Below are 27,071 nucleotides of genomic sequence, written 5' to 3'. Positions count from 1 at the left end.
TTAAAAGGCAGCCTTGAGAGTCATGTACTCATAACTGGAGTCAAGCAAGTTGCATCTGAGCTCTTGCCGAGTCTCGAGACTGCTTACATATCATCGCGATGTTAGTTTTCGTAGATCTGCAGTAAGTTTCAACCCAGTGCCATCAGTCGGCAATGATTTGGTTAAGTGTCCGCAGCCTTGCAGTGCCTAAAGATTCGCGCAGTGTGATAGTAATGTTAGGTTTAAGGACATAAGGATAGATGTGAAGAAATAAATAAAAAAATATTACATGGACTACCACAAGAAAGGCAAAATGTCTGCCTGTTTCAGGAAGATGACGCTAGAGAAATGGCTTAGATAGATCTTTGCGATGGCACTCGCAGCACAGACAAATAATGGAGCCGCCGCGGTGGCTGAGTGGTTACGGCGCTCGGCTGCCGGCCCGAAAGACGCGGGTTCGATCCCGGCCGCGGCAGTCGAATTTCGATGGAGGTGAAATTCTAGAGTCCCGTGTACTGTGCGATGTCAGTGCACGTTAAAGAACCCCTGGTGGTCGAAATTTCCGGAGCCCTTCACTACGGCGTCTCTCATAGCCTGAGTCGCTTTGGGACGTTAAACCCCCATAAACCAAACTAAACAGATAGATAACAAACAATGAGCCCAGAATCGACAAATTCAATCAGGCTGAATGCAGAAAGGAAATCAATATACCGAAACAATCAGCAAGATAACCTGATGAAAACATCAGAATACAGAACTTGTATCCTTATGATTTTAACTGAGTTAATTTGGTATCAAAACACCAACAAAAGCCGGTACAAATGTCTCCTTTGTGTCGGCCTAGCGCAAACTTAAAGCAGCCATTTAGCAATGCTACCAATTAGCCCTAGTTCTGACTCTTCAAGAGGCAGAGAGGCAGTATGCTTCGTTGGTCGAATGGTGAATCGAACTATCTTCCACTTCATTTCGAGGTCTTATTCCTATATATATATATATATATATATATATATATATATATATATATATATATATATATATATATATATATATATATATATGAAGGGAGCCAACAGTCACCGAAACCAAGGTGCATAGGGGAACGTTAATTTTTTTGTTTTAATGTGTTATGCTTATCAGTGGGATAATAATACTTAGATTAATAAATCACTTAAAGAAAATTACTTATAAAGCAGCAGAAAAAACAACCATGCCGCCGGTGGGATCCGAACCCACGACCTCCCAATATCGCGTCCGGTGCTCTTACCAACTGATCTACGGCGACGGCTGTCCAATCTGCTGCTCTCGTGGGAATTTGTTTACTGCGCAAGCAAGCAAAGTTGGAAGGACAACAGTGGCCGTCGTCGATTTTCGAATTCGCAAGAACATTTATTAAACATTTTGCTCAGCGCAGTTAGTGTGTGCGTTTATACTGGTACGGTATAGAGTAGGTTCTCCTATTGTAGCGTTTTTGCTACTCTATAGCATTTAGTGAATCAGTTGCGTGGATTTGTATTTTTCATTACCAGAGATTAAGCATTCAGGCATGTGTTTATAGAACAAGGCTCATATTAAACACATTTATTCAGTTGGACATCGACTTTGCCCTTTTCTTGTTTGCTTGCTACTAGCATATCAAATATATGAAATCTTTGCAAGTTCATTTCCCTAATAGCAGGTTGTGTTAGTTTTTATTTTTATCTGAATTAAAAACGCTTGCTGCAGTACACAAGCTTGTGTAAATTCGGGCTGCCCCATTTGCAATGTTTCGGGTGATGGACACAAAAAAGAAAGGCCCAGCAGAATGTTAAACCTAGGCCGTAGAGCACCATTAAAGGTTTTCCTTGTTTGCATTTTACCCAGAACAGACCATTTTCCAGAGTGTCGACATGCAGGAGGAAAAAATAGATTAGTGGGAGGAAAAGATCCTTACATCTACCCTAATGCAATTTTTGCTGTTTGATTTGTAGAAAAAAAAGGCAAATACAGTAACAAGGACGCTGAAGTCGTTATACGAAAATGTACACGACTACATTCTATGCGTAAACAGAGTAGGCAATGTTTATCGTTGGTCCCTGAGAAGGTTTTTCATACAGGCATGCCGGAAGTCGTCAGTGAACTTTTTTGAGAAACAGGGCTCTGTTTATGAAATTGATGGTGTCAGCTCAGTGATGGTTATTCTTTCATTGGTGTTCCGTTTGTTAGGTTGGTTTTCTGGTACAGCTGGAATCTACGTTTTTTTGTGATCTTTGTGTTATGCGTGATCTTCAACGCTGAAACTTACCGTCATGGCTACCGCCACCTTTTTGCTGCTCGGAGCTCAACATGCTTTCTTGATTTTCTCGCAGATTATGAGGTCCTCCCAGAGTTTGCTGAGCCTGTACCGAATGTGAGCGCTATTGTTGGCCGCACAGTGAAGCTGCCCTGCATGGTCAACAACTTGGGACAGTACAGGGTAAGTTGTTATATTAAAAAAAAAACATTACCACTTGCCTTCCGCAGAAGCTGCAGTGTCGAGGTCTCTTTGAGCGAATTTTTGAACGACATGGATTGGAGGAGGCATGCACAAACAGTGTCCCCTTTGTCGTCTTTATTTTGTTAAGACTACGCTGGAAAGATGAACGATTAGCGCTTGAACGTCATGTTCGCAACGCACGCTAGCATAGAGTGGCCCCGAAAAACGCGAGTAGACATTTTTTTCAGTTTGACGTTCTTAAGTTTCTTTTTTCGGCTGCCAAGTCGTATGTTTTGCGATTTTGTTTTTGTTGTAGGTCAGGTACAAACCTTATCTGCTCGAAAACGACACACTGAGGTCATAGGAGAGCTCGCACATGCAGAGATTGTCGAAAATATTAGAAAATCGCATTCCAGAAGAAAATGTAAAACAGGTCATTATTCTCTACTCAATAGAAGCAGGATTGTTAAAACTTTTATACGATCCAGTTATGCTTAGTAAAAAAAAAGGAAAACTATAGGTAGTCTCTTTAGCGGAGTGGCTGAATACCTTTCCGGCTCGTATACATGATGTCTCGTCCACAACAGAAGAAGCAATGTGTTGTCGTGATTAAAAGAGCCGTATTCTCATTAACACAAAAAACTAGGTCATCGGAGCTAACTCTACCAAATTCACAGAACCGTTCTTATGCAAATCGGTCTCCTGCTTTGCCTTGCCTTATGCGATTGCAGGTAGAAATAACCTCCGAAAAGATAAAGTACCAACAGTCTCCGAACCGATACTGCAAGGTAAAAAAAAAAAGCGAATAAGGCGTCTCGCCATTAACTGGGTAAAGCGCTGTACATTTCTATGAGCTGATGGAGAGTGATCAGCTTTTCATGGGCTTTAGTATCGGTATTAGTACTATGCTCGCACCAGTATTTTAACTTTCAATTCCATTCAGTTCATTTATTTCACCACATGCACACATACAGAGGGGGAAGCCGATATTATATATTCAAAAGGTGCATTGTTGCCGGTGCAACCACGCAAACAATGGCGACATATTTAGCGCTTGTATTATAGTAGTGATCTAATCGCATGTTAACACAGTCAACTAGGTACACGGAAAAAAAAATCAACGCTTCCCGGCTGCCTGCTGAGCTTTGTTTATTTAATGATTTCTGTAAAAGGTGCAACGGTATGTTTTTTCTCGCCTTTGCCACGGATCCTGATTCCACGTGGCGTCGCTCCTAATTTTATCAGCTCGAGTAATTCTCACCGCAGTGCGATAATCCTCACTGGTTGACGCGGGGCGCTTTTCTACGGTCCTCTCATTGCTTTTCTCCTTCTCCCTTTGTATTCATTTCTGCACAGGCGTTAGAAAGAAGAGGGTTATGGGACGCAAAGTGCTGCTGCGGAATGGACCGCAGCGTGTGGACGACGGTAGAAGCGGGGAGAAGGAGGCGGGAAGCAATGTTCCGCGTAATTAAGAGATGCGCTTAATTCCGCCCATACCACGTTTTTAGCTGAAGCACGGGCTTGTCCCTCGACTTTGTTTTTATCTCGTTTTTTTTCTCTCTCCGGCTAGTTTTTTTTGTTTCTCAAGATTATTCCAGAGGCGTCGTCATCAAACTAGTCTTTCTTTTACTTCATAAATAGGTTGAACTTTTGTGATGTTACATTGATGCCGTGCACACCAGAGTCCAAAATTAGGCCAGTGAAGAAGTTTGGTTTGGTTGATGGGAGTTTAACGTCCCAAAGCGACTCAGGCTATGAGAGACGCCGTAGTGAAGGTCTCCGGAAATTTCGACCACCTGGGGTTCTTTAACGTGCACTGACATCGCACAGCACACGGGCCTCTAGAATTTCGCCTCCATCGAAATTCGACCGCCGCGGCCGGGATCGAACCCGCGTCTTTCGGGCCAGCAGCCGAGCGCCGTAACCACTGAGCCACCGCGGCGGCTGCCAGTGAAGAAGTCGGGGTGAATGAAATTGTGAACTGAAGCTGCGGACATTGTGCAAAGATAGGTATAAATCTACACAAACAATTTTACTTGGGGTAAAAAACTTAGCTGTTGATGTCCACGAAACACAACTACACATGAGCCAGAATGCGTTACATTGCTTAACTGAGCTTTCTTTTCCACATCTGATGTATATCAGCTGGAACCCTTTCATTTACGTGATTACGCTGAGAAAGAAATAGAAAAATGAACGATAAGCTACACGAACAAAATGAAAGTTGATGAAAAAAAAAGGCATTTTAACAACATACTTAGGATATCGTCACACCTCGGACGTGAGATTGCCTTTCTTGACACTCATCGCTACAACTTTTCTTTGTAAAGATATGGGTGAATGAGGTTTAACGTCCCAAAGCCACTCAAGTTATGAGAAACGCCGTAGAGGAGGGCTCCGGATAATTTCAACCACATGGGGTTCTTTAACATGAACTGACATCGCACAGTACACGGGCCCCTAGCATTTCACCTCCACAGAATTGCGACGGCCACGACCACGTCTGAACCCGCGTCTTTCGGGTCAGCAGCCGAGTACCATAACCACTGAGCCATAGCGGCGGCTCTTTGCGTAGATCTAACCACGTCAGTTAGAACGAAAACGTAATCGGCCGGATCCTGGCTCATTCAGAAAGCAAGTTACTAATATGCTCTCCTTACGAGTTTTGCCCGGGTGCAATAACATTGTTCCCCGTACTCAGGGTTGTAGAACAAGGGTGTGCTAGCCTTGACTTTTGGACTATATTCTTTCTGGTTATGGCGTGCGTAAACGCCAAAGCGTTTTCATAGCTGCGCTCTGCGCACCTGCTATCTTTTATATTGTCGAAGTGCTAAGCACGTTTTCAAATTATTTCTGATTAACTTACGAATTCAAACTCCCGCTGGTTCGCGTCGTGGTCAGCGTTAGTTGTTTGCGAATAAATAAATTTTTTTATCTTTTAGAGGCCTCTTCCAGGTTATCAGATTTGCATCTTATATTTGTGCCCATCCTAATTTTAGATAAAAAAAATCACCCTTAGGTGATGCTAATTTCAGCGACAGCGGCAGAGGTGGTGGAATAGCGCCAGCTCCTGGGCCAGTTGGTGCTTCTTGGTGGTGGAGTCCTTAGTAACTGTCAGTATGAGTGTGGGATGCCTGTCTCGCTTTTTTTTTTTTTGCTACACTTGCATTAATGTCATTGGTAAGCTGTGGTGAATGCTTTTTCCTCAGAGTGTTAAAGTAGCTTGATTAAGTAGTCAGTTATAAGGTGTCTGTGGTAGTCGGGGGTGGGAGGGATGAGGGGGAGGGGAGGAGGGGGCAGATCACAAGCATGGTCACGGCTTGTTGTAGGTCTTCTCAAGCCGGACGCCCGCCGTACTTAGTACCAGGCCACTCATCACGATCAGGTGCGGGAGAAACGCCGACAACGACGTGATTTCGCTGAACGGCCAACAAACAGCTGTTGCTGTAAAAAAAATTGACAGGACGATCCGAAAATTGATTTGAGAAAGCTGCGATAACAGTTGGATTTATCCTCAATTGTTACGTTGATACTTTGACTTTAATAAATGATTTTTCTGGGTGGGTGGTGGCTGGGTGGGGAGGTGTGTCGAGGATAACGGGGAGGGGGGAGGGAGGTTAGTGGTAAGGTAGCTGGTGGGTGGTGGGTGGTGCTTCTGGAGGGTACAGGTTTCACTCGCCGAGACTTCACAAAGAGGTTTCGTTCAACGAGGCGCCACGCAGATAACGCCGGCATTTTCGCCGTTTCCACTGTAACGGGTCATCACAATCACTGTTAGCCTGACTACGCCCACTGCAGGGCAAAGGCTTCTCCCATGTCTCTTCAGTTTACCCTGTCCTTTGCCAGATGCACCCACCTTATGCCTGCAAACTTCCTAATCTCATTCTCCAACCTAACCTTCTGACGCCTCCTGCTACGCTTGCCTTCTTTTGGAATCCACTCCGTTACCCTTAAGGACCAGCGGTTATCTTGCCTTCGGATCACACGCCCTGCCCAAGCCCATTTCTTCCTCTTGATTTAGACTAGCAGGTCATTAACTCGCGTTTGTTCCCTGACCCAATCTGCCCTCTTCCTGTCTCTTAAAGTTACACCTATCATTTTTCTTTCCATAAGCTGAACCCTTCTCGTTATCCTCCATGTTTCTGCCCCGTAGGTGAGTTACTGGTAAGATACAGCTGTTGTACACTTTTCTGTTTAGGGATATTGGCTAACTGCCATTCATAATCTGAGAGAACCTGTCAAATGGGCCCGACCTCATTCTTATTCCTCGTTACTTCCCTCTTACCATCCGGATCAGCTGTCACTACCTGCGCTAAGTAGACGTATTCCTTTACCACTTCCAATACCCCGTTACCGATTGTGAGCTGCTTTTTCCTTGTGAGATGGTTGAACATTACTTTGGTTTTCTGCATATTAAATTTTAGACCAACCGCTCTGGCCTTGCAAACGCGTACAAGCGCAAAAAAAACACAAATACACGAAGAAGGAGACTTAGACACCACGATCGCTTACTTCCAACTGAAAAATTTATTGACAGATACACACATTAAATCGACCTTGCTTCATGACGTTATCTGACCGCGCTACCGATCTCAATTGGCCGCACTCAGAAAATTAATTTCTTTGGCTGTCAGTGCAACAGATGGTGCGCTGACATGCGTCAGCGCACCATCTGTCACTACCTGCCGTCGGTCACTCCCTGCGTCGGTAGCGCGGTCAGATGACGTCATGCAGCAAGGTCGATTTAATTGTGTTTCTGTCAATAAAGTTTTCAGTTGGAAGTAAGCGCCCGTGATGTCTAAGTCTCCTTCTTCGTGTCGGTGTTTTTTGTGCCCTTGTACGTGTTTGCAATGCACCACCTCGCCCAACAGTCCGTGCTCCTGCGTTCTGGTCTGCCTGTCTAACTTTTTGATCATACTTTGCAGTCCATCTCCTGAGGGACTTAGCGAGACAATGTCATCAGCGAATCGCAGATTATTCGGGTATTCTCTATTAACTCTCAATCCAGGACTCGGAATACCTCCTGCAAACAGGCGGCGATTCCGCAATGCCTTCGCTGGTATTGACAAGAAACAAAAGCTGTCATTGCAAAATGTTAACATTTCTGCAAGCAAACACGCGTATATTTAAGCAGTAGGATCACTGGAAGCGTATAATTAGATGTAAAATGCACAAGATGAATAATTAAACGCACCATATGGATCGAAACAGCCTATCTTTAAACGCCTCCACTCGCCATTTCTGTGTCAATACAAGCAGGTCGGCTTGTTCCACAGCACTAGCTGTATCAGCCTAGTCTTTCAGTTTGGCTTCGTAGTTGCTGTGGTCGTCCTTGGCCTGTTCGCATGCCCTATTTAGCTGCAAAAAAAGATAGATAAGCTTTCGGTTCGGGGGCGGCCACCCTATGGTCCCTCTACCCAGGACCCCACCAACTGGCGGAGGCCAACCTTGCAACCAAATTCGAGTAGGAGGCCCTAACCCAGATCTCGATGCCGAGCACTCTTACCCTGTGCCACGAATTCTTCCCCTCCATTCATGAGGTATACTGCGCCTGTTTATGTTTGTTCAGGGGCAATTCAGTGGAAGTGGCAGTCATGCCTGATATCGTCATTGTGTTAATCATTTCGCGAACCAGCTGTTGTTGATACCATGTCATACCCCGAGGGTAAGGGACTGTATTGGTTTAGATTATTTTTGCAGATGCTATTCATATTATCTCTCTGTCACCAGTGAGTCCTTCAATCTGATCACGTGACTGGCATAGCTTGTTTGCTCTCAGTACTGGCATTACAGGCAGCAGTTATCAATGAGTAAGGACAGAAAGAGTGAGCCGGGACAAGAATCGTCTTAAGATAAGGATGCGGAATAAATTTTTGTTTTTGTAAGGTATATAGCTTAACGTCTGGAAGCTCCACATTGGCTACGAGAGAGGCTGTAGGTAGGGCTCCGGATTAATTTCAACCACCTGGAGTTCTTTAATCTGCGGCGACAACGCGCAGCCCACGGGCGTCTTTTGGATGTCATACCATCTAAATTTGGGCACTGTGACCGGGATTCGAACCAAAAGCCTTTCGCACAGCATCAGAACGCCATAGCTACAGACAGAGAAAGAAGTTTGAACAACCTCTTCGGGCAGTTTCATCCCCAAACTTTCGTGTAATTAAAAAGTAAATAAAAGTACCCGTTAACAATGGGCGCCAAGCTCTACCAATGACTAATTTGTTTAACTTCTTGGCACATGTTCACTCCCTGACTGAGGCTGTTTCGGAGTTACAGCTTTTCCGCTGCCCGCTTCGTTGATAACATGCCTTGGGACAAGACGCAAGAATATATTGCGGACCCTCTTGCATCCCATGACCTAGACGCAACCTCTCCGTCTTCTTCTTGTTTTCCTGAAACTATGAACAAGAGCTGACGCTCTCACGCCTACGCAGTTTCTGTGTCCTGCACTTTCCCGTTCTTATGCCGCAGCGCACAAGCAGTGCAATTCTACCGAAATCACGTCCGCACAGGAGCTGCATTAATTAATTTCCACGAGCACGGCTTAAAACAGCCCGTTATCATGCAAAAGACTGTCAGCGCCAAATTTCGTCAAGGTGTCGCCAAGGTGTCGTCAGGGCACTGTGCCGACATTCCAGCTTTTATGTGCCGCACAGAGAAACAAACAAGAAAGCCATACGCGTCTGGAAAAGAAGAGGAATGCGCGCACGCAATCTTTATTCGGGAGCGCGCCGCAACAACGTAAGGAATTGCGCCGAGGCGGCCGCTTGAGATCCGCGCGCGACGAGTGTTTCACGCCTTTCCCTGATGAGCCCCAGCGTCAAAAACAAAATCCCACCCGCCCGCAGCCACCCGCCGGTGCCGGATATAAGATTCTCCACACCGTCTTCATGGGCCGCTCGTTGTGCAGTGCCCACTGTCGCGCGAAAAAGGAAAATGCACCGCCTTTTCCCGTTGTTCCTTTTTTCCCCTTTTTTATGTTGCCATCGCGTTGCAGAATCTCAAACGTGTTGTTAGAGTTGATTGCAGGCGAGACGAGCAACGCGGCGCAGAGAGTCGTTTTCTTCGAGCGCACGCTGGCTTTTCCCTAACGAGCACCCTTTTCTTCCCGGCTTCCCCTTCTGTATCCCCAAAACGCGGCGACGCAGGCAAACCAGGAGCACCTGCTTAACTATGTCCCGGCTTCCTTCGTTAAATAAAATTTCCGCGTCATGTAGACGACGTTCACAAACGCGCACGAACTATGTAAAGAAACAGAATGGAAGAATGCTCAAGAAAAAAGAGAGAAAAGCATGCGCAGCTACGCGAACGGCAGAGAATGAAAGGGCGGCGAGAGCATGACACGCTTCCGGAATTATTGTTATTCCAGGTGCTCTTCCTTGCGCATGGTCCCGCGTTCCTGCACACACACGTACGCACGCACGCGCGCACGCATGCACACAAGGGGAACAAGAACGGCGCATGAATACGGCGGCGTCCGCACGGCGTACATTTTCGATAAATGATGGCTTTGCCCGCGGACACTCTTCCCTCGTTTTTTTTTTCCATGCATAATCCCGCCGCTTCCCTCGTGGCCTCCGTTCCGTTTCCCACATCCTCTCCCTGTCGGCTCTCCACACCGTCTTCTGTCTTCCCTTTCCCCCGCTTTTCTCCCTTTCCTTTCCCTATAGTCGACGGCCAGGCTTTACTACGCGAGTCGCTAAGTGAAATTTTTATTCCCGCGGCGTTGAAACGCTCCTTGGTAGGCTTCTTCCCCGTGCCCTCTGTGCTGTTTCTTTTTGTCGCTCGTCCTTTTCGCTCGGCTTTAATTTTAGTGCTTACTTACGAGGCAGCTTTCTGCTTGCTTGTTGAGTGCAAATCTTTGTCTATGCGAGAAGAAACGTTCGCGGTGGCGTGTTGGTGAAAACGAAAAAAAAGGAATACCGAAGGAGAGAAATGGACGGCCGAAAGGAAGGTGCTTAGTAATGCAGCCCGTCAGCGACGGTAGGGCACTGAGCCCAGTAATTGGACCAGCTCGGGTCTCATGAATTATTCCCGCAATGGCCCCATTAAACGAGCGATCCCCCCACTTTCACCGCCGCCCCTCTTCCCATCCCAGCCTTAGTCTTCTCTTGCCCTCCATGCGACGCTATTCCCTTTGCTTTATATCTCGAATACGAGCGCGCAGCGCACGAGCCGGCCGCTCCTCCTCATTGTGCTTTTTGTCTCTTATCCGCGTGCTTTTTTTTTCTTCTTCAATCCATTTGTGCGCGTTCGTGTCAGCAGTGGAGAAACAGAGAACTAGCCGGTCTCCGTTCCGAAGCCCGATGCGACGATTTCTCGCTTTATTATTATGGCTACTTTTTGTGCCCCGTTCCGACCTTGCCTGCGCGTTCCTATGCTTGCCTCTCCACAGCGGTCCAGGATCTCCCGCACCGCGTCTGTCTGCGACTGAGTTGCAGTGAAATCTGCGCTTTTACGGGTCGAAGCGCCGTCGGCTAGAAAGCAGCGCTCGGTTCTCCGTCCTCTCGGTCTCCCTTTAACATCCCTCCTCGTGTTCTTTAGCTTTCTAGGCGATGCCATTCACCTCCCTGCTCGTCCTCTTGTTTGGTTTTTCTGACGATGTAGCGTTCTGTTTGCGACGTGCCGCTCTCTGTGTGGCCGTCCGGTCTACCTCGAGAGAGCGGACTCTGTTGTCCAACGGTATGTGGGCTGCGTTTGGTTGTCCAGGTGTTTGCGGCCGCTTTGAACTCGTTTGTTTTGGAGAGTGCCTGTACTCTTGTTGGCGCGCTTGTCTGGTTTTCGCCGAACCTGCGATTCTTCTATGCGTCCTCTTATGCACGCGGGTTAGCTCCCGCATGTTTTTGTGAAGGTAGCTGTTCATGGGGCCTTCTATGGCGTAGACGATGACAGAGCCGACGTTGCAGTCTTCCGTGTCCGCACAATCCCACCTCTGCCCTTTGGTTACTAATGGGCTCACAGTGCGCTTGCCACGCCGTAAAGCGAGATTCCGAGGCTTTGTTGTGGGGGCTATATTACTCTCGTTTATCCTACTTGGTTAGGAAGAACACAACGTAATTATGTCATTCGTGACGTCACCAATTTCGAATGGCAGCCTGGTGCGTTGCAATAGCGCTGTTCGGGTCGCCACTTCATCCAGGTGAGTCTGGGCAAAGCCTCCTATATATATAATAAAATCTAACCACATCGATCGCTGTGAACAAATCTTTGGGGACACTTATTGGCGCGATAGGGTTAAAGGGTCTCTACGGCCGATTGGGGCTTCCCAGGCGCACACCTTCGTTGACATTGACACTTTTGCTGCCCTGATATAATAATAATTGGTTTTTTGGGGAAAGGAAGTGGCGCAGTATCTGTCTCATATATCTTTGGACACCTGAACCGCGCCGTAAAGGAAGGGATAAAGGAGGGAGTGAAAGAATGCCCTGATATGCTGCTTTATTAATTGGTGGGCCTAATTAGTGACTCAAGTAAATAAGTGTTCCTGTGATGTAATTCGCCTTCAGTGCGCTGTGAGGGGCTCGCAAAAGGCCTCCATTCATCCCGCTGAACAAACGTTCCTCAGTGGTGTCGAGGTAGCGGGCCTGGCTCCCAATCCAAATGACAGCACTCCCATTCCGCTCAGCCAACCTTTTTATTATCAGCGAAACTTCTTTTATACGTCACTACGCTCTCGACCAATCAGGATTTTTCTAGTCGCACCGATGACTCTGCTTCTTTTCCATTGAATACTCAGTTTTTACTTTCCGCGTTTTTTACCGGTCGCTTAAAGCTCTCTATTTCCCCATCCTCGTGTCTGGCATACTTACTGGTTAGTTTCCTGGTCTTTTTCCGCCGCGGTTATTCAACGCTCTTTCTGTATAAGTACTTAGATACCTTAGCTGCCTGCTTGTTATCGTCCAAATTCCCCAGGCGTTCGTCATATAATATTTTACTCTGAGCTTCCTGTGCTTGAAATGATGTTCAGCCCCTTTCCCCCCTGTACTGCCTAGTTCGTATTTTTGCCGCGGGCATCTAGTGCTAATCATTCAACAGATCTCTGAGTTCCTTCTAATCTCAACTGAACTTCTGTCCTTATGCACAAAACCGTATTGTACTGCGTATTTGTTGTACTCCTATAATGGCCTATGCTTCATTATCTCGGCATCTCTTCGCACGTTTGCCCTAACAGACTGTTCGTGCTTTTCCGTGTATATCTCTCCTTCCTTCAGCCAACCCCATTGTATTTGGCCACACTGGGTATTTCATGGCCTTGTATTGTAAGCACCTATCAGTTGTATTGTTGAAAATCATCAAACCTTCACTTAATTGCACTAAAATTGCAACTTAGAGCATCTACTTCGTAACCACAACAACTAACCAGAGTTTTCAAATCTTCTGTCACGCTAACTGCAGCGCCACCTCATGTTATGCACACTAACCAGCTGCTGCCGGCGAGAGCACGATTCCTGACGGCCGTCGCAGATGAACTGATAAATATTCTGAGGTTAGTTGCTTCATTTTTAATGCAATATTTCTTGTGTACGGAAGGGGCGAGGACGGAAAGAACACCATCAAGGCACGCGCAAACGCAGCCTTAGGAACAGCTACGATTTATAGATGGCTACAGACCTATCACTCTTTCTAATGTTGATTATATGAATTTCTCTTAAGTCCTCTCAAATCGGCTACAGATTGCAAAGTCTACTTTGAGACGACGGACAATACAGTCTAATCTACATGCAGCGCGCACAGTGTTGCAGTACTGCAGTGGGGCTCATGAACAATTATCACTGCTGCGAATTGACCTGGCAGAGTAGTTCGATCGATTGTCCCATTCATTCCGTTTTTCCCCTTTAAAGGGACACTGAGGAGAAATTGAAGTTGGCTTGTATCGATAAAATAGCAGCTCCTGATCACAAAAACGCCACTCATACTTAAAACAAAGCTCTTGTAATGTAGAAAATAGCAAGAACCAAAATACAGGTGTCGCCGCCACAGGCCAATCTCGCAAGTACAAGCGTGATGACTTCCTAGGACAAGAGGCACCACCTTGGAGGAATTTTACTAACTTCACGTACCACGAATCTCTGAGGCTGGCAAAGGAAGGTTGCGCACCGCACCGCTAGCCGTAAGATATCACGGAGTCTGCGTTTACGTCACGTAACACGTCACTCCGTTCTGAGACGTCATAAGAATTGCCGTGGCATCATAAGGGTTCCCTGAGTTTGAATCAGAGCGGCGGGAAAAACTTTTTCATCTTCGAATCCAAATTTCTTTGAAATAAATGCATATTTCGCGCCCGGACAAGCGGCAACAAAGCCATGAAATGCCGAACTATCAGATTTTGCTAACAAAAAAAAAATGATAGTTCTCCTCAGTGTCCCTTTAAATCACGTCAACCTTGGTTCACTTACTTATACTGCGATACGCCTTTGTTACAAAAGCTTTTCCACGCGCTTCATTGTAAATACCTGTCTCTCACAAACTCTGCATTCATTACTCTGTGAAACAGGGCTTGCCATTGTCCCGGCTCCTGTTCGCACTATACATGGAGCCACTTTGCATAAGTGTTATAAACTGTAGAGATGTCAGTGGTCTTTGTATTACGGGTAATGAATTAAAGGTATTAGCTTATGCAGATGACCTCGCGTTTGTCTGCGCTGATAAGCCTAGCATCGATGGGGTTATTCGTTTAACGGAAAACTTCGCTTCAGTGTCAAGAACTCGGATTAATTGTCCTAAGAGTTGGGGTGTCTGGTTTGGTATGTGAGGAACGACACCTGCTGAGTATGCTGCTGACAATCGACACGTACGGCACCCAAGCACCTTGGCGTCTCTCTGAGTGCCTATAAACATAGTGCACATTACTGGAAAGACCACGTGCGAACTATTCAGCGCTATGCATAGACTTTCGTCCCCCATAGTCTCTCGATTTTTGGCAGGGCGACCACTCGTAATCTGTTTCTTGCCACAAAATTTATTATGTACTCCAAATTATTCACTGCAAAATACTTTGTATCGAACGTTTTCATCGAGTTTTCTCTTTTTTTGTGGGGGATTTGTCTTCTGATTCAATGACGCTTGTGTGGGATTCGAACCAACGACGGCGCCGCGCTGCTGCCGAAGCGGGAAAAGCAAATAGCGAATGAGAGCTGAGTGAGCCGTCACGTGATTCTACGACAATATTATAGCAAAATCACTTTGTGTGCACATTCAGTGCACGGTTGGACAAAGAGAGAATGTTGAAAGCCCGCAACACTCCGAATATTTCCCAACAACGTAATGGCGGCGTGCTGGAGCCGAGAGCTGGTTGCAGTATCCTTTCCGACACGCCTAGTCACCCGCTGCACTTCGCCGCACACACACGAGTATTCCGTAGGCTTCCCCAGCCATTCGGGTAGCGTCCGTAACGTTGCTGCATAGCTGGCAATGATCGTGAATGTGGCGGCGGCACCTCTCGGCAACAGGAGTGAAAAGAGAAAGGGGGAGAGAGCGATGCACTTTCAGGGAGAGACACCAGGACCAGGGGTCAGGCGAGCGGGCATCTGTTTGCGTTACGTGCACCTTAGGGAGCGACAGCGGGAAAAAAAAAAGACCATATAGGGAACAGCGACGATTGCGAGAGAGAGAGAGAGAGGTGGGTGTAACAGTCACGTGACTCTCGAGGTGGAGCATTGTCGTCGGCCAGCAGCACCAGCGAAGGTGCGGCGAGACAGGAGGATACGATGCTTCCCGGACGAAACCAAGGAGAAAAGAATGAAGAAAGGAGAACACAAACAAGAAAGCAACAGGGGCGAATAGAAGAAAAAAAAAAGCGGCACGGGGGCCTACTCCACGGGCAACACAGGGAAAACGGTGCGTGCGCGTGCGCTCCGGAGCAGCGCCTCCGGGAAGCCGAAGAGCAGCGCCGGCACACTTCGTCTTGAGCCCTCCTAATGGCGACTTTTTACCGGAACATGTACCCTGATATACCCCCTTCTTTCCCTTCGCCTCCCCTTTTTCTCAAGCCAGTTGCCGAAAAAAGGTTTCTTCTCTCTGTCTTGTGCTTCGCTTTTGCCGAAAAGGGTCCCGCCTCTATGAGGTTTGAGAGCGCTCAACCCTAGGCCTCCCTTCTCCCTCACTCCTCTCTTCCCTTTCTTTCCCTCAGCGCCTCTTTTTCGTATCACTCGAAAAGGGGAGCAAGGGAGAGAGGTTAGGTCGACGCGCCCCCGCCGTCTCTTTCCAATATTTTCTCTCTTATCTGCGTGCAAGCCGGCGGGATGGGCTGATGGGGGGAGGGGGTGCTTACACGGTCGGAGGCAGCCGCTCGGGCTTGCATACGCGTGCTTGTGCGCGCGTGTGTGCGTCTCTCCTTAACCGCCGCCCAGCTTCTTTGGTGGCAGTGAACAAAAGGCGCGCAGTCGTCGTGCCCCCGTGCCTTCTTTGCGCAAACTCCCTTCCTGCAGTCTCCTTTAGTTTTTCTTTGCTTAAACGATGCCAGGGGCTCCTCGACAAACTACCCTTGTCTCGCCGTTTTCTTTCCTTTTTTTTTAAATTTCTTCTCCCATTTGCTTACGTTTTTATCAGATTGCAATCTTTTGTTCTTCGTCTCGATTAACAGGAATGTAAAGAAGCCTTGGCAGAAAGTCACGGATACGCTAGCTTTTTTTTAGCATTTTGTTTATACATAGATGACCTGTTCTCTTTTCACAACAACTTTGTTCTTGGCGGACTAAAGTGGGCCTTGCTAAAGGTCGGCGCACGACGCTCAATCTTTGGATTATCTTTATCTCTTTGCTTCAGTCTATACTCTTCGCGCAAACTTAATTAATCAAAGCTTTTCCTTCTTTTTTTTTTGAGGGGGGCGGTGGCGAAGTAAAGGCTGTGTTCGCCAGGGGGATTCACGATGTACCGGAGTTAACGAGTCCGCCTCCGCTTTGCTTGTCCATCTCATTTACACGAAGATAAGCTGACGTGAAGCAATTTGAGGATTGCGCGGCTTAAAGGAAATTGTGCCTTAAAGCAATTATTCTGATAGCAGAATGCTTAAGCTCGCTGCTTGCTGCCTGGATGTAGGTAAACCCTATTCTTGTTAATTATCCTACGTGGACGCCTCCCGTGTGCGTTGCGATATTAAACCCACTGCCCTTGGGAATTTCATTGAGGGTTACTGGAATTTTCCTGTAGGCCTCACAAGATGAATGTTCTCAACATTCAAAAGTTTTAACTCCAGAGAAACTCGAGCACCTGGCCATGCTGAAGCTCGCACTTATTGACAAGCTGACTTAGAAGAAATAGTTTAATGGCCTCAGCTAGAGAAGGCCGAAAACACGATATCCACGACACATTTTACAAAGCTGCTTTTCGCCATTAAAGTCGAGCCAAAATATCACCATCATCGTCGTCTTCGTCATGATTAAAATCAAGTCCTCGTGCGACCGCGTTTCGTTGGAACCGAGATTAAACGAGGCCTGGCTCAGCGAGACTCCGCGCGGCGCTGAAGCAGCGATCCAAGGTCACATGCTTTGTTTCTGCCAATACAAAGTTTTGTTTCGGTTTTTCAGCCAATCTGCATTTGCCGTGGGCAAAAATATGCTTTATTTTTAGTTTTTCTTTAGTGGTCTAGTGTACTCGCGATAGAAGGCTTCCCGCAACCCCTGTTAAGGATTCCCAAGTGGTCCTCAGCCTTCACTAAGGCATCCCTCATATCCTTAGTGCCGTTCTGGGACGTTAAACCCCACAATTTACAATTTATTATATTTTATTTATATAACTTTTTGTTGTTTATACTTTGATATTGTCAGAACTTGAATTCCACTGCCACTTAGGCCCTGCGGCACGTTTTTTGTTGCTATCTTGGCGGCGAAACCGTACTTCACCACACGAATGTTAGTCTGCACAATATTGTCACATCAAAACACTAGTGACGTGGAGGAAGTCTTTCGCGACATTCAGTGCGGGAAGCTTTATCGTGTGGATGCGTTTTCTTCCCCCAAATAAGACTATGTGGCGGTTGAAACTACAGCAAGGTGCGGCGATGGCCTCGCAGTGTGCTCGGCATGCTGAGTGTGCTTATAAGGCCCACCTCAGCTTCCATGCAGAGTACCACAAAGGGGCACCATCAATACACTCTCGCTGTCATTCAAGCCTACTTTTTTCTTTGGCTGCTCTATTATGAACGATATTTATGACCCTTACGAAACAGTACAAATAAAATGCACGGCTAGAACACGAATAGCGACTGCTCAGAATGGACGAAACTTTGCCTAGAAGGGAACCTCATTCGTTGAACGATTTCTCTGGATATATACTAACTGCTCACTCATGTCTTACTTGCTCGATTATATAGTTGCGCACGAAATTGATGAATTGTTTGCGCTAACTTCGCCTTACTTATTCTAGTCTAGCTTTCTCGCAGAAGTTCAACCAGGGCGCATGGGAGCTCACGGACACCAAGTTCAATGCAGCTTACCCTGCAGTAAATTCTCCAACATGCGGCGTGACTTTACCTCTTCTTGCATTGTTTTCCTATCCTTTCACAACTGACGACTATGAAGAGCTTCAGAATAGGGGGACCCTATTGGTTAGTGGGATAGGGGAATAGCGGGGCGGCAGTGCGTAGGGGAGGACAACAACGCCCTTCGGGTTATTGTTCGGCGCATGCGCACTAGCACCCCGTTATTCTCCTATCCCCCTAACCGATAGGGTCCCCCTATTCCGAAACTCTCTTTTACTTTCAGTATCTACAATCTAGCCTATCAGTTTTCTGTTCGACGTCTCCCCATTCCGCCATTACGACTGCTTGGCAAAAAGCTGCATCATATCCTGTGGCGTCAAGCAAAAATGAGCCTGGATAGTTGGAAACGCTTGCACTTCCATTAACAACAGGATAAGAAAGAGCAATTTCACATAAGGTTGGTGGGCCGCCGCGGTGGCTCAGTGGTTATTGCGCATTGCTGCTGATACGAAAGACGCGGGTTCGATCCCGGACGCGGCGGTAACATTTCGATGGAGGCGAATTGCTATAGGTCCGTGTACAGCACGACGTCAGCGCACGTTAAAGAATCCCTGGTGGTCAAAATTTCCGGTGCCCTTCACTACGGCGTCCCTCATAGCCCGAGTCGCTTTGGGACGTTAAACCCCCATAAACCAACCAAACTAAGCCAACACAAGGCTGGGAATCTGTCCCAGTTTCAGTCATACATAGCATTGTCATCGACCTCACCTTTGTCTTTCCCACTGTGATGCCCAGGAAGTGTCATGCAGTTGTATGCATGAACCATGCTCCACGACTCTTTGTGGGGTGATCCGCAGCATCAGTATAGACCCTTTATTCGTATCGACCCCACTTGTGCCTTCCGCATGCCACGCAATATAGCTAGACGTGATCGAAATTGCCTCCACCGAATTCGTCAGGCGTTGCCTTCACTAAATTCTATTAAAATAAAATTGGCGGATCAAGTAGCCCTCTGTGCCCCACATGTGGTGGAGTGCCCGACGATCTTACACCTTTGATCCCCCGCTTCCAACTCTTCAACAATCATCGCAAGGCACTTTTAAGTGCTTTCGGACTCCGACAGGATGTCCCCGTGCACCTGGAGCATGTCCTTGGACCCTGGAGGGACGCTGCTTCGGATGCACGCGGGACAAACTCATTTTCAGTGTTTCTAAGAGACACGGGTTTGGTGGACATTCTTTGACAATCGTGTGTGTGTGTGTGTGCGCGTTTGTGAGTGCTTGAGTATGCTTGATTCACACCTTCACCCTTTCTTTTTCTCTTTTCCTCTTTTTTACCCATCCTCTTATCTAGTCTTCTCTTCTTTTACCCTCACCTAGAGTAGCATGCCAGGCCGCCAACCAGACAGACCTCTCCTGTTCTATTAAAGTCCTCCTCCTCCTCCTCCTCCTCCTCCTCCTCCTCCTCCTCCTCCTCCTCCTCCTCCTCCTCCTCCTCATCCTCATCCTCATCCTCCTCCTCCTCCTCCGTGCTCCACGACGGCGGAGTCAGCTTCTCAGAGGGAATGCTGATGGTGAAGGATTTGTGACGTCGTTTTAGTGATTAAGCTTTTGGAACTGTTCAGTCACAACAAACGACTTTTCGTAATACCGAATAGAATCACATTAAGACAATGAAAACAGAAAACCGAAACTGGAACTGGAACGCAGTCCGTGGCCAGTCAGTGACGATGTTTCACGTGGAACAGTGATGACGTCACAAATAGTCATAGAAAAGCACCCGTACGTGCTTTGAACAACTAAAGTAACGACTGAAACCATGTAGTCGCTTCATAAAATGCCTGAGAGAAACTTTTGCATGCCTCAATTTAGTTAGAGAAGCGGGGAGCGGGTATTAACGTGCGGGGAAATGTTTGTGACGTGAAAAATACAACGTCCCGTAAGAATCATCTTGAGTGAGGCCACGGAAACAGCAAAATTTGAAATCGATGTGCGCAGGAATAAAATGCAGCATGGCGGCCATTCAAGGTGCAATTAATTAAGAACGTCAGAAACACCTATCGTATAAGAAACACCTACAGGCATCAAACTGCGTCTTACTGTGCGTAATCATTATTGCTTGCCAGCCGGCGCTGATTTTCCGCATTACCATTTGTGCAATCCCCATCCATTTTTTTCTTTTTTACTGCGGCAGATTATTTCTGTCAGATGAGAGCGCTATTCCTGCGTTACATTGAAGAGTGTTTTTCAAGCGATGTGCAGGCGCCCCCCAGAAGTTTTCAATACAAGGAAGGTGCCAATCAGCAAATTTTTTTTTTGACGTCCAAGCAAGCAGCCCTGACCCGAAAGGTGCGCAATGCGCTTCCTCGCGCTACCGGGACAGCACACGACTCGAGTCCAGTCTGCAGGCAGCAAGCAAATCATGTTTTCGTGGGTTTCGTAAATTACGAAACCTTCTCCGGGAACCCTATGCTGACATAACCTCTTAAACTTATCTGCTGGCTCAAAGGGTTTTTTGCGTTGTTTATAGAAGACGGCTTGTGTAATCAGCCTGGCTGGATGTATAGACCGTTTCTTTGTTTTGTTGGCGTCCCAGTGCAGTGATATCACAAAACTTTATCTATCAAACTCTAAAAAAATATACTCGCTTGTCGTCACGCCATACATCGTAAGACTTCTACCATCTGAAAAAAAATTCTCTCGTGCCGCATGATTTGGTTTGTATTAAGTGGGTTGCTCACTTTCTGGATCAGACGTATTACAGATTCCCATGTACAGCCATCGAATTGGGCGGATCCACTTTTCGTTAGCAGTGTGCAATGGCGAGTAGCTGTGGCACGAGGTCAATTTCTGTAATGATAGCACTTTCTTGACTCACGCATTCGGCTTCCCGAGTTTTGACGATGACACCTAGTTGTGCATTCACCATTGATTTTCATAAGCAAAGCTGTTATTTTCATGTCATAAAGGAAAACAAGCAACCAATTGCTCAACGGTCACTATGGCAATTGGATAAGTTTCTTAACTGGAAGGGCAGAGAAGTCGGCCGGAATGATAAATATCTAGTCTGCTACTCTGCACCGGGGAACGCGATGAAAAGAAAGAGGGTGGTGATGGGTGACGATGTGGGGACACGAGAGAGAAAAATATATACCGACACATGAATACGCCCGCATTGGCAGGACAGCTTTCCAACTCTGCGGCCGGGCGCCTAGCAGACAAACTTGAAAGAAAAATGTCCAGCTTATGATTCCTGTTACATCATTGGTGTGTGACTCACTGCTACCTTTTTTCGATGAGAGTCCGTAGGGATCAGTGGTCATAACTCTGACAGACTTTATAGATGTCTCCAGATCATCGTCAAAAGACTAGGCCCATTTCTACACAAGACTATTATAGAAGGCACACAGGTGTCAACACACAAAAGAAAATAGAAGAGAGCTTAGAAGTGTGAAAGAACAACTGAAATATGTTCAAACAATGTACGCCATGGCTCGTTGAACTTCCTGCCTTTCATTTCATCACTTCTTCCTTTGCTACAGCGATAACTCCGCCAATAAACAAAGAAAAGCATAATTCAACTGTTGCGCTGATTGTCGCTGCGATTGTCAATGCGGCGACGCGCGGGCAGCGTGGATTTTGGTCTTGTTTTGCTGAGCTTCGCTCAAACGTGGCGAAAACGACTCTAATTCCCATTGTAGACTCAGTACGAAGCCCTTAGTAGATCCTCCTGTTCTTTTTTTTTCGTCGCCAGGTGGCGTGGCTTCGCGTGGAGAGCAAGACGATCCTGACGATCCACAAGAGCGTCATCACGCAGAACTACCGCGTCCACCTGAGCCCCTCGGACCGCACCTGGCTGCTGGTCATCGACAGCGTGCAGGAGACGGACCGTGGAGGGTACATGTGCCAGGTCAACACGGTGCCCATGCGGAGCCAGGTCGGATACCTGGACGTGCTCGGTGCGTGGCTCCCTTATTCTCTCCACGGTTTCTATTCATAGGTTAATTCTTCTGCCTACTTTTTCCTAAAAAAACAAACTAAAGAAGCCAACGAACGTGTCTTGCTCATGGTCATTTCTGAGAAAATAAAAGCAGACATGGCAGTGTGATCGCATTGCAATAATAAAATATGCTAAATAGATTGTTAATACAACAATTATTGTTGTGGAAATAAGTTTAGAAGGTTATTTTTCGGAAGAAAGTTTGCAGTGACTTTTCTCTACTCTACATCCTCGAAACAACTACACGGCCCGTACCGAGCATAAGGGACTTGCTTCTTTTCTTACATGCAGGGATCGTAAGATACCGCCCCTAATGAAGCCGGAACGAAGCCTAAAAAAAAAAAACATTCTCCACGCCTGACCACCAAGGAGTGCGCTTTGTGCTTAAGCATGAAAGAAAGGCGAGGCGTTGCAGGCGCACTGGATGTCATATTGGGTTTTGCTGAGCTCAAGTAATAAAATGAGTACTGCAACGCGATGTACAGAAGACATTGCACTCCATGCTGTGAATATCCTGTGCTTTTGTACTTTATTTTTTACTACTGTGCATAGAAACGAAGCATAAACGACGCACTAACTAGCTGTAGCCATCGTTCGTCTAGCACTAACAGAATTTAAAATATGACGAATCCCCGTCTAATACAGTCATGCTTCGTTAATACGGCCACCGTTAATATGGGCGACTAGAATTATGGACAGTTTTTCTGGCGACAAAACTTTTTAAATGTATTTCCGCCTCATTAATATGGAAACTCACTGTCCGATCCATGGACAGATGGAAAATGCCCAGTGCCCGGTAGGCCCACGTATTTTTGTCGTGGTAATGTGGACGGAGGTGAGAACAAAATATCTACTACCACGACAACGTGTTTCGATTTCTACGTTTTGAGCGTAGGACATCAGAGGAATGCAATGAAAAAGTGCCAATGGCTGAGTGATGGCCCCTTTCTTGGCTGGTTTCATACTTAGCAATACAAAGTTGCCCCAATTGACGCTCCTCACTATTTTCCGTATTGCATGAATGCTTGCGATGAAAACTCTCTCCAGCTGGTTCCACGTAGCAAGCTGCATTCAGAAGTCGTCGGCCGAGTGTGTACTTATATTTTTTTTATGAGGGTTTAACGTCCCGAAGTGGCTCAGGCTATGGGGACGCCGTAGTGAAGGGCTCCGGAATTTCGACCACCTGGGGTTCTTTAAGGTGCACTGAGATCGCACAGTACACGGACCTCTAGAATTTCGCCTCCATCGAAATTCACTGATATATAGGAGCGGTTCGTGAGATGTGGACAGTGGTAGTAGTAGTTAGGTCATTCAGCCACGAGACGCCTGCAAGCGTATCATAGACCCCTAGGTGCGTAAAACTGTATTTTATTTCAAGCACAATGGCGACCAGAATAATTGGTCTGTAGCTCCGAAAATTATGTCAAAGTTCAACTTCACTGGACCCCAGTGCGCACAGAAGCAGATCTTAATCACAACGTTTTTATTTATTTTTTAATTCTTGATTCGTTATTTCAGGTGACTCGCTTTATGGGCAGTAATGCACGGGAGCAAAGTCTCCATATCAGCGAGACACGACTATACAGCCATTCATTCATTCATTCATTCATTGAACGTGCACTTGTGTCCATTTTATATCAAGCAATGAATGCGTTTCCAGGATTGCGACAGAATGGAGGCAGCAAAAAACTGTCAAGAACGGCAAGCAAGTCTGGTGTAGCAAATGCACTAGGCAAGAGGCTACGATTGAGCCAATCCATAAGCTCCAACACACAGTACAGAGACGACGTCATTAAAATGTGAGGTACTTAACGCCAGATATCCTGGTAGTGTAGGTATGCTTAGAGTTAATAGTAACTCTAGATATGCTATCTCGAATTGTTTCCCACATCTCGTAGTAACCTCCTAAGTGTTCCTACTTCTAGCGCAGGAATTGGAATAGAATACGTTAGATCCCGCGGTAGTTATAAGCGTAGCTTGATCTAGACAGCTTGAAGAAGGCGTTGTGAACCGCCGATCTCATTGATCGGTAAGAGTTACAGGAAGGGGTGCGGGCAATTGCTGACACTCGTTCTTCTCAATTGTATGCAACTAGAGGCCAAAGAGGCATTCAAGTTACTCGTCAGCGTCTCCGCCTGAATTCTGTTTTACCATTATTCATCGTTGTAAGGAGTTATATGATGTTCATCTCCTTTTATGCCCGTACACAGGCGGGCATCGATGAGAAGTCTTCCTTCACGATGTAGCTACTATACGGGCTGCATACGGCTGCCGAAGTTGCGGCCTTCTCGGGCAATCCTTAACGCGAGGGAAGACGAACTCAGCGACAGCTCGGCTAGCGAGAGCATATTAAGGGAACGCATTTACGCTGACGTCTCCCGTTGAAACAAGACAAATAGAGAACTCTAGGCTCTGACATCTCCGTCAGCGCAGTAATTAAAGCAACCTCCGAGCCCCTGATACGAACATCGGGAGGCACCCGCTCAGTTCCTTCTCATATTAAGCATATATAACTTTCCTCACTCGAACACACGCACATCAGCGCGCGCGAGCTGCGCCGCGATTCTCCCTCTCCCTTCTCCCCAGGCGCGGAAAAACTCTCGCAGCCCACCTCGGGGCACGTGAGTAAGCGGCAATCGACCGAAGAGTCCCGCGTATCGAGCGACACAGGGGTGCGGCGTCAGCTTCCCTTATCAAAATGACAGCCGCAGAAGCAATCGACGCGGAGGCACAAAGGAGCCCCTTCCGAGCCCCTTCTTCTTCCGGCGACCACCAATGCCTTGGGCGACACCCGCCTTTCCCTTTCGTGTTATTCTCCCGCCTCGGTTCGATCCCCTCCTCCTCATTCTCCTCCTCTTCCCTAACTAGTTCGGCACGCATTTCTGATCAAACACAGATCATCGCCTCCGGAGACCTGCCGGAGATGCGTCTGTCGCCTCCGCTGTTGTCTGCAGCTGTTTAGCGGATGCACGTTTGCGTTTGTGCGCGTTGTCAGCGCACGGAAACGGCCGGCTAAATAGCCTGTCGGGGAGGGGGGGGGGGAGGTTATCGTATATCTATGCAGTTGGTTTTTCGCCACGCTAGGTCGTCGTCGCGTCGCATATGAGATTGCGTGCGAGCGAGGAAGCCCCGCGGGATCAGCATCAGCAGTGTGCGCATGCAGGGAACGCAGTCACGAGGAAACAGCTAGTATACATCATACGTAGCAAGCGTCTTAACCCGGTTCTACGAGGATCAGCAGATTGTGCGCGGCAGCCCCGGTTTATGCTCGGCTAAGGCAGGGGTGCAGTGAGGTGCAGAAATGTCTGGATGGCTGGCGGCGATTTCAGGCGTCGCTCTTAATAGTAGGATGCCGAAACGAATGTTTGCTCTTCGTCCACGGCACTAACAAGGAAGTAATGCTCGAAAGGCAGTGCTCAGCGGGAATCACAGTAAACATCGCTCAAGTGTGCTCCTTACAATTAAAGTGAGTTGACTTGCATTTCGCAGGCTTACAGATAAAGCGGAACTGCTCGAAGGCGAGCTCGTTTTGTAACTGTTTGGAGTTTGAAAATTTCAGTGGAGATGTCTCGACTTATGAGTACAGTCCTACAAAGAAAAAGCATAGGTCATGAATTTTTAGTTTTCATTGTTGAGCGATTAACGTAAATAATGTAAAAGTCAATTGATTTATGAATTTAACGCAGAACAAATCATGGTGACCAATAGAGCAAAATACTGCATTTATGTACAGTAGCATGGCTATCATCTATCATATCTGTGGTGCACTTTCTTCTTTCTTCGAGTCAGAGCTGGTTTTGGCAAGCAATAATTGCTATATGCGCATGGAAAAGCTTCTCGTCACAACCGGCTTCCTCTATGCCACGCAGAGTCGCCATGCAAGACAAGCCGAAATTGTGGTCTTTCATTGATCTGCTTCGATCCGTCGAATCGATCTTGTTTTCGGCACAATCCTACGTTCTTGTTTTCTCTAAGGATGCCATGCTGCCTTCCGCCACGTCTAGAAGGTTGTTCAAAGCATCCTATAAATGTTGGTCGCTGGCCACTGCGAGACCTTTACGAAAAGAGAGAAGCTCTCCAGAATCCGAAGGTACCCTGGAAGCTAACCAGCAATAATGAAGAGGCCAAGAAAATGGAAAGGGGTCCGCAATGATACCCTGCAAGCAAAAGGAACATGCACTTTTTTCTCCGCTCGCTTCCAAATCTTCGCTCACGCCTGGGTGTTATCTCCGCTGTTACCGCGCCGGAAGCAATGTCGGCCTGTCTTCGAGAGGTGTACCCAGGCCTGCCCATATCCCTCCTCGCGTACTGGAGTATAGAGGAGCGCATGGTGCTAGCTTGTTCTCGAGGCTGCGCCTGTCTTCCGAAGAAGGAGCAGGGAGGAAGGAAACCAGGCTGCCAGCCTCGTTGGTCGCGGACGCCCATTCGGCAGTGGCAGAAGCGAAGGAGGAGAAATGGAGAGAGAGCGGCCGGGTTAATCATGTGACAATTTGGTTGGCTGACCTCTCAATCAGGCCGGATCAGGAGGCGCGCTCCGGTGGCTCCGTCTCGGGTGTCAGTCGAGCGCAAAAATTGGAGCCGACAGTGGCGGAGAGCGGTATAGGAAGGCCCCCGTGGCCACACTTCTTCCCTCAGTTCCCCCCCACGAACGCTCCTCGATGACCGCTTGCAGATCCCGCGTGTTCTTCTCTTCGTGGCCACCACCTTCTCCCTGCACCCTTCCCCACACCCTTCTGCCATCGTCTCATTGCGGAGCCCTTGGGAGCGGCGGCTCCTGCGGACCTGCTCAGCGGGGGCTGATGAAAAAGAGCCGACCGGCCTTGCGGACCATGCGTCAATGAGCGCTGCTTGGCTTCTGTGGAGCCTCGAGCTGCTGCTCCCCATACCGGCGCTGCTGCTGGCCGCCGTGGAAGACGTCGGGTCGGCTCTTTGGCGCGGGCGATGCTTACCCCGCAGGCCTGTTTCGCGCCTGCCACAGCGTCACTCTCCCGACGCAGAGCCCGAGCGTTTCTGACATGGACCTTGGCCAACTGTGGGGCGTAATTTGGTTTTAGCCCGAGGACGGTTGTTTGATCTGCTCCCTGCTCTACCTGTAGGACGTATACTCCCTACAGGGCCCACTGTGCGCTGTGGGACGGCCACTTGTCTTTGTGGTCCGTGTTGCTAATATTAGTTTTGACGTTACGATTTGGCAGTCGAGCCCAATTAGCTTATACCTGCATT

The 27,071-nt window shown here is 47.5% G+C and overlaps 1 protein-coding gene across 2 annotated transcripts in view; it reads left to right on the top strand.

Annotated features, from left to right (window-relative positions):
• Positions 1 to 27,071, top strand: part of LOC144125065 (lachesin-like) — an 88,152-nt gene that overhangs the window by 48,494 nt on the left and 12,587 nt on the right. For both annotated transcript variants that reach the window (XM_077658129.1, XM_077658128.1), the window contains exons 3-4: positions 2,325 to 2,431; positions 21,603 to 21,807. In XM_077658129.1, the coding sequence (XP_077514255.1) occupies positions 2,325 to 2,431; positions 21,603 to 21,807 (312 nt within the window). The remainder of the gene's footprint in view (positions 1 to 2,324; positions 2,432 to 21,602; positions 21,808 to 27,071) is intronic.

This window comes from Amblyomma americanum, chromosome 3 (assembly GCF_052857255.1).
Source record: "Amblyomma americanum isolate KBUSLIRL-KWMA chromosome 3, ASM5285725v1, whole genome shotgun sequence".
Classification (NCBI taxonomy): domain Eukaryota; kingdom Metazoa; phylum Arthropoda; class Arachnida; order Ixodida; family Ixodidae; genus Amblyomma; species Amblyomma americanum.
The sequence above is the reverse complement of the archived record's forward strand: the minus strand, read 5'-3'. Positions and strand labels throughout refer to the sequence as shown.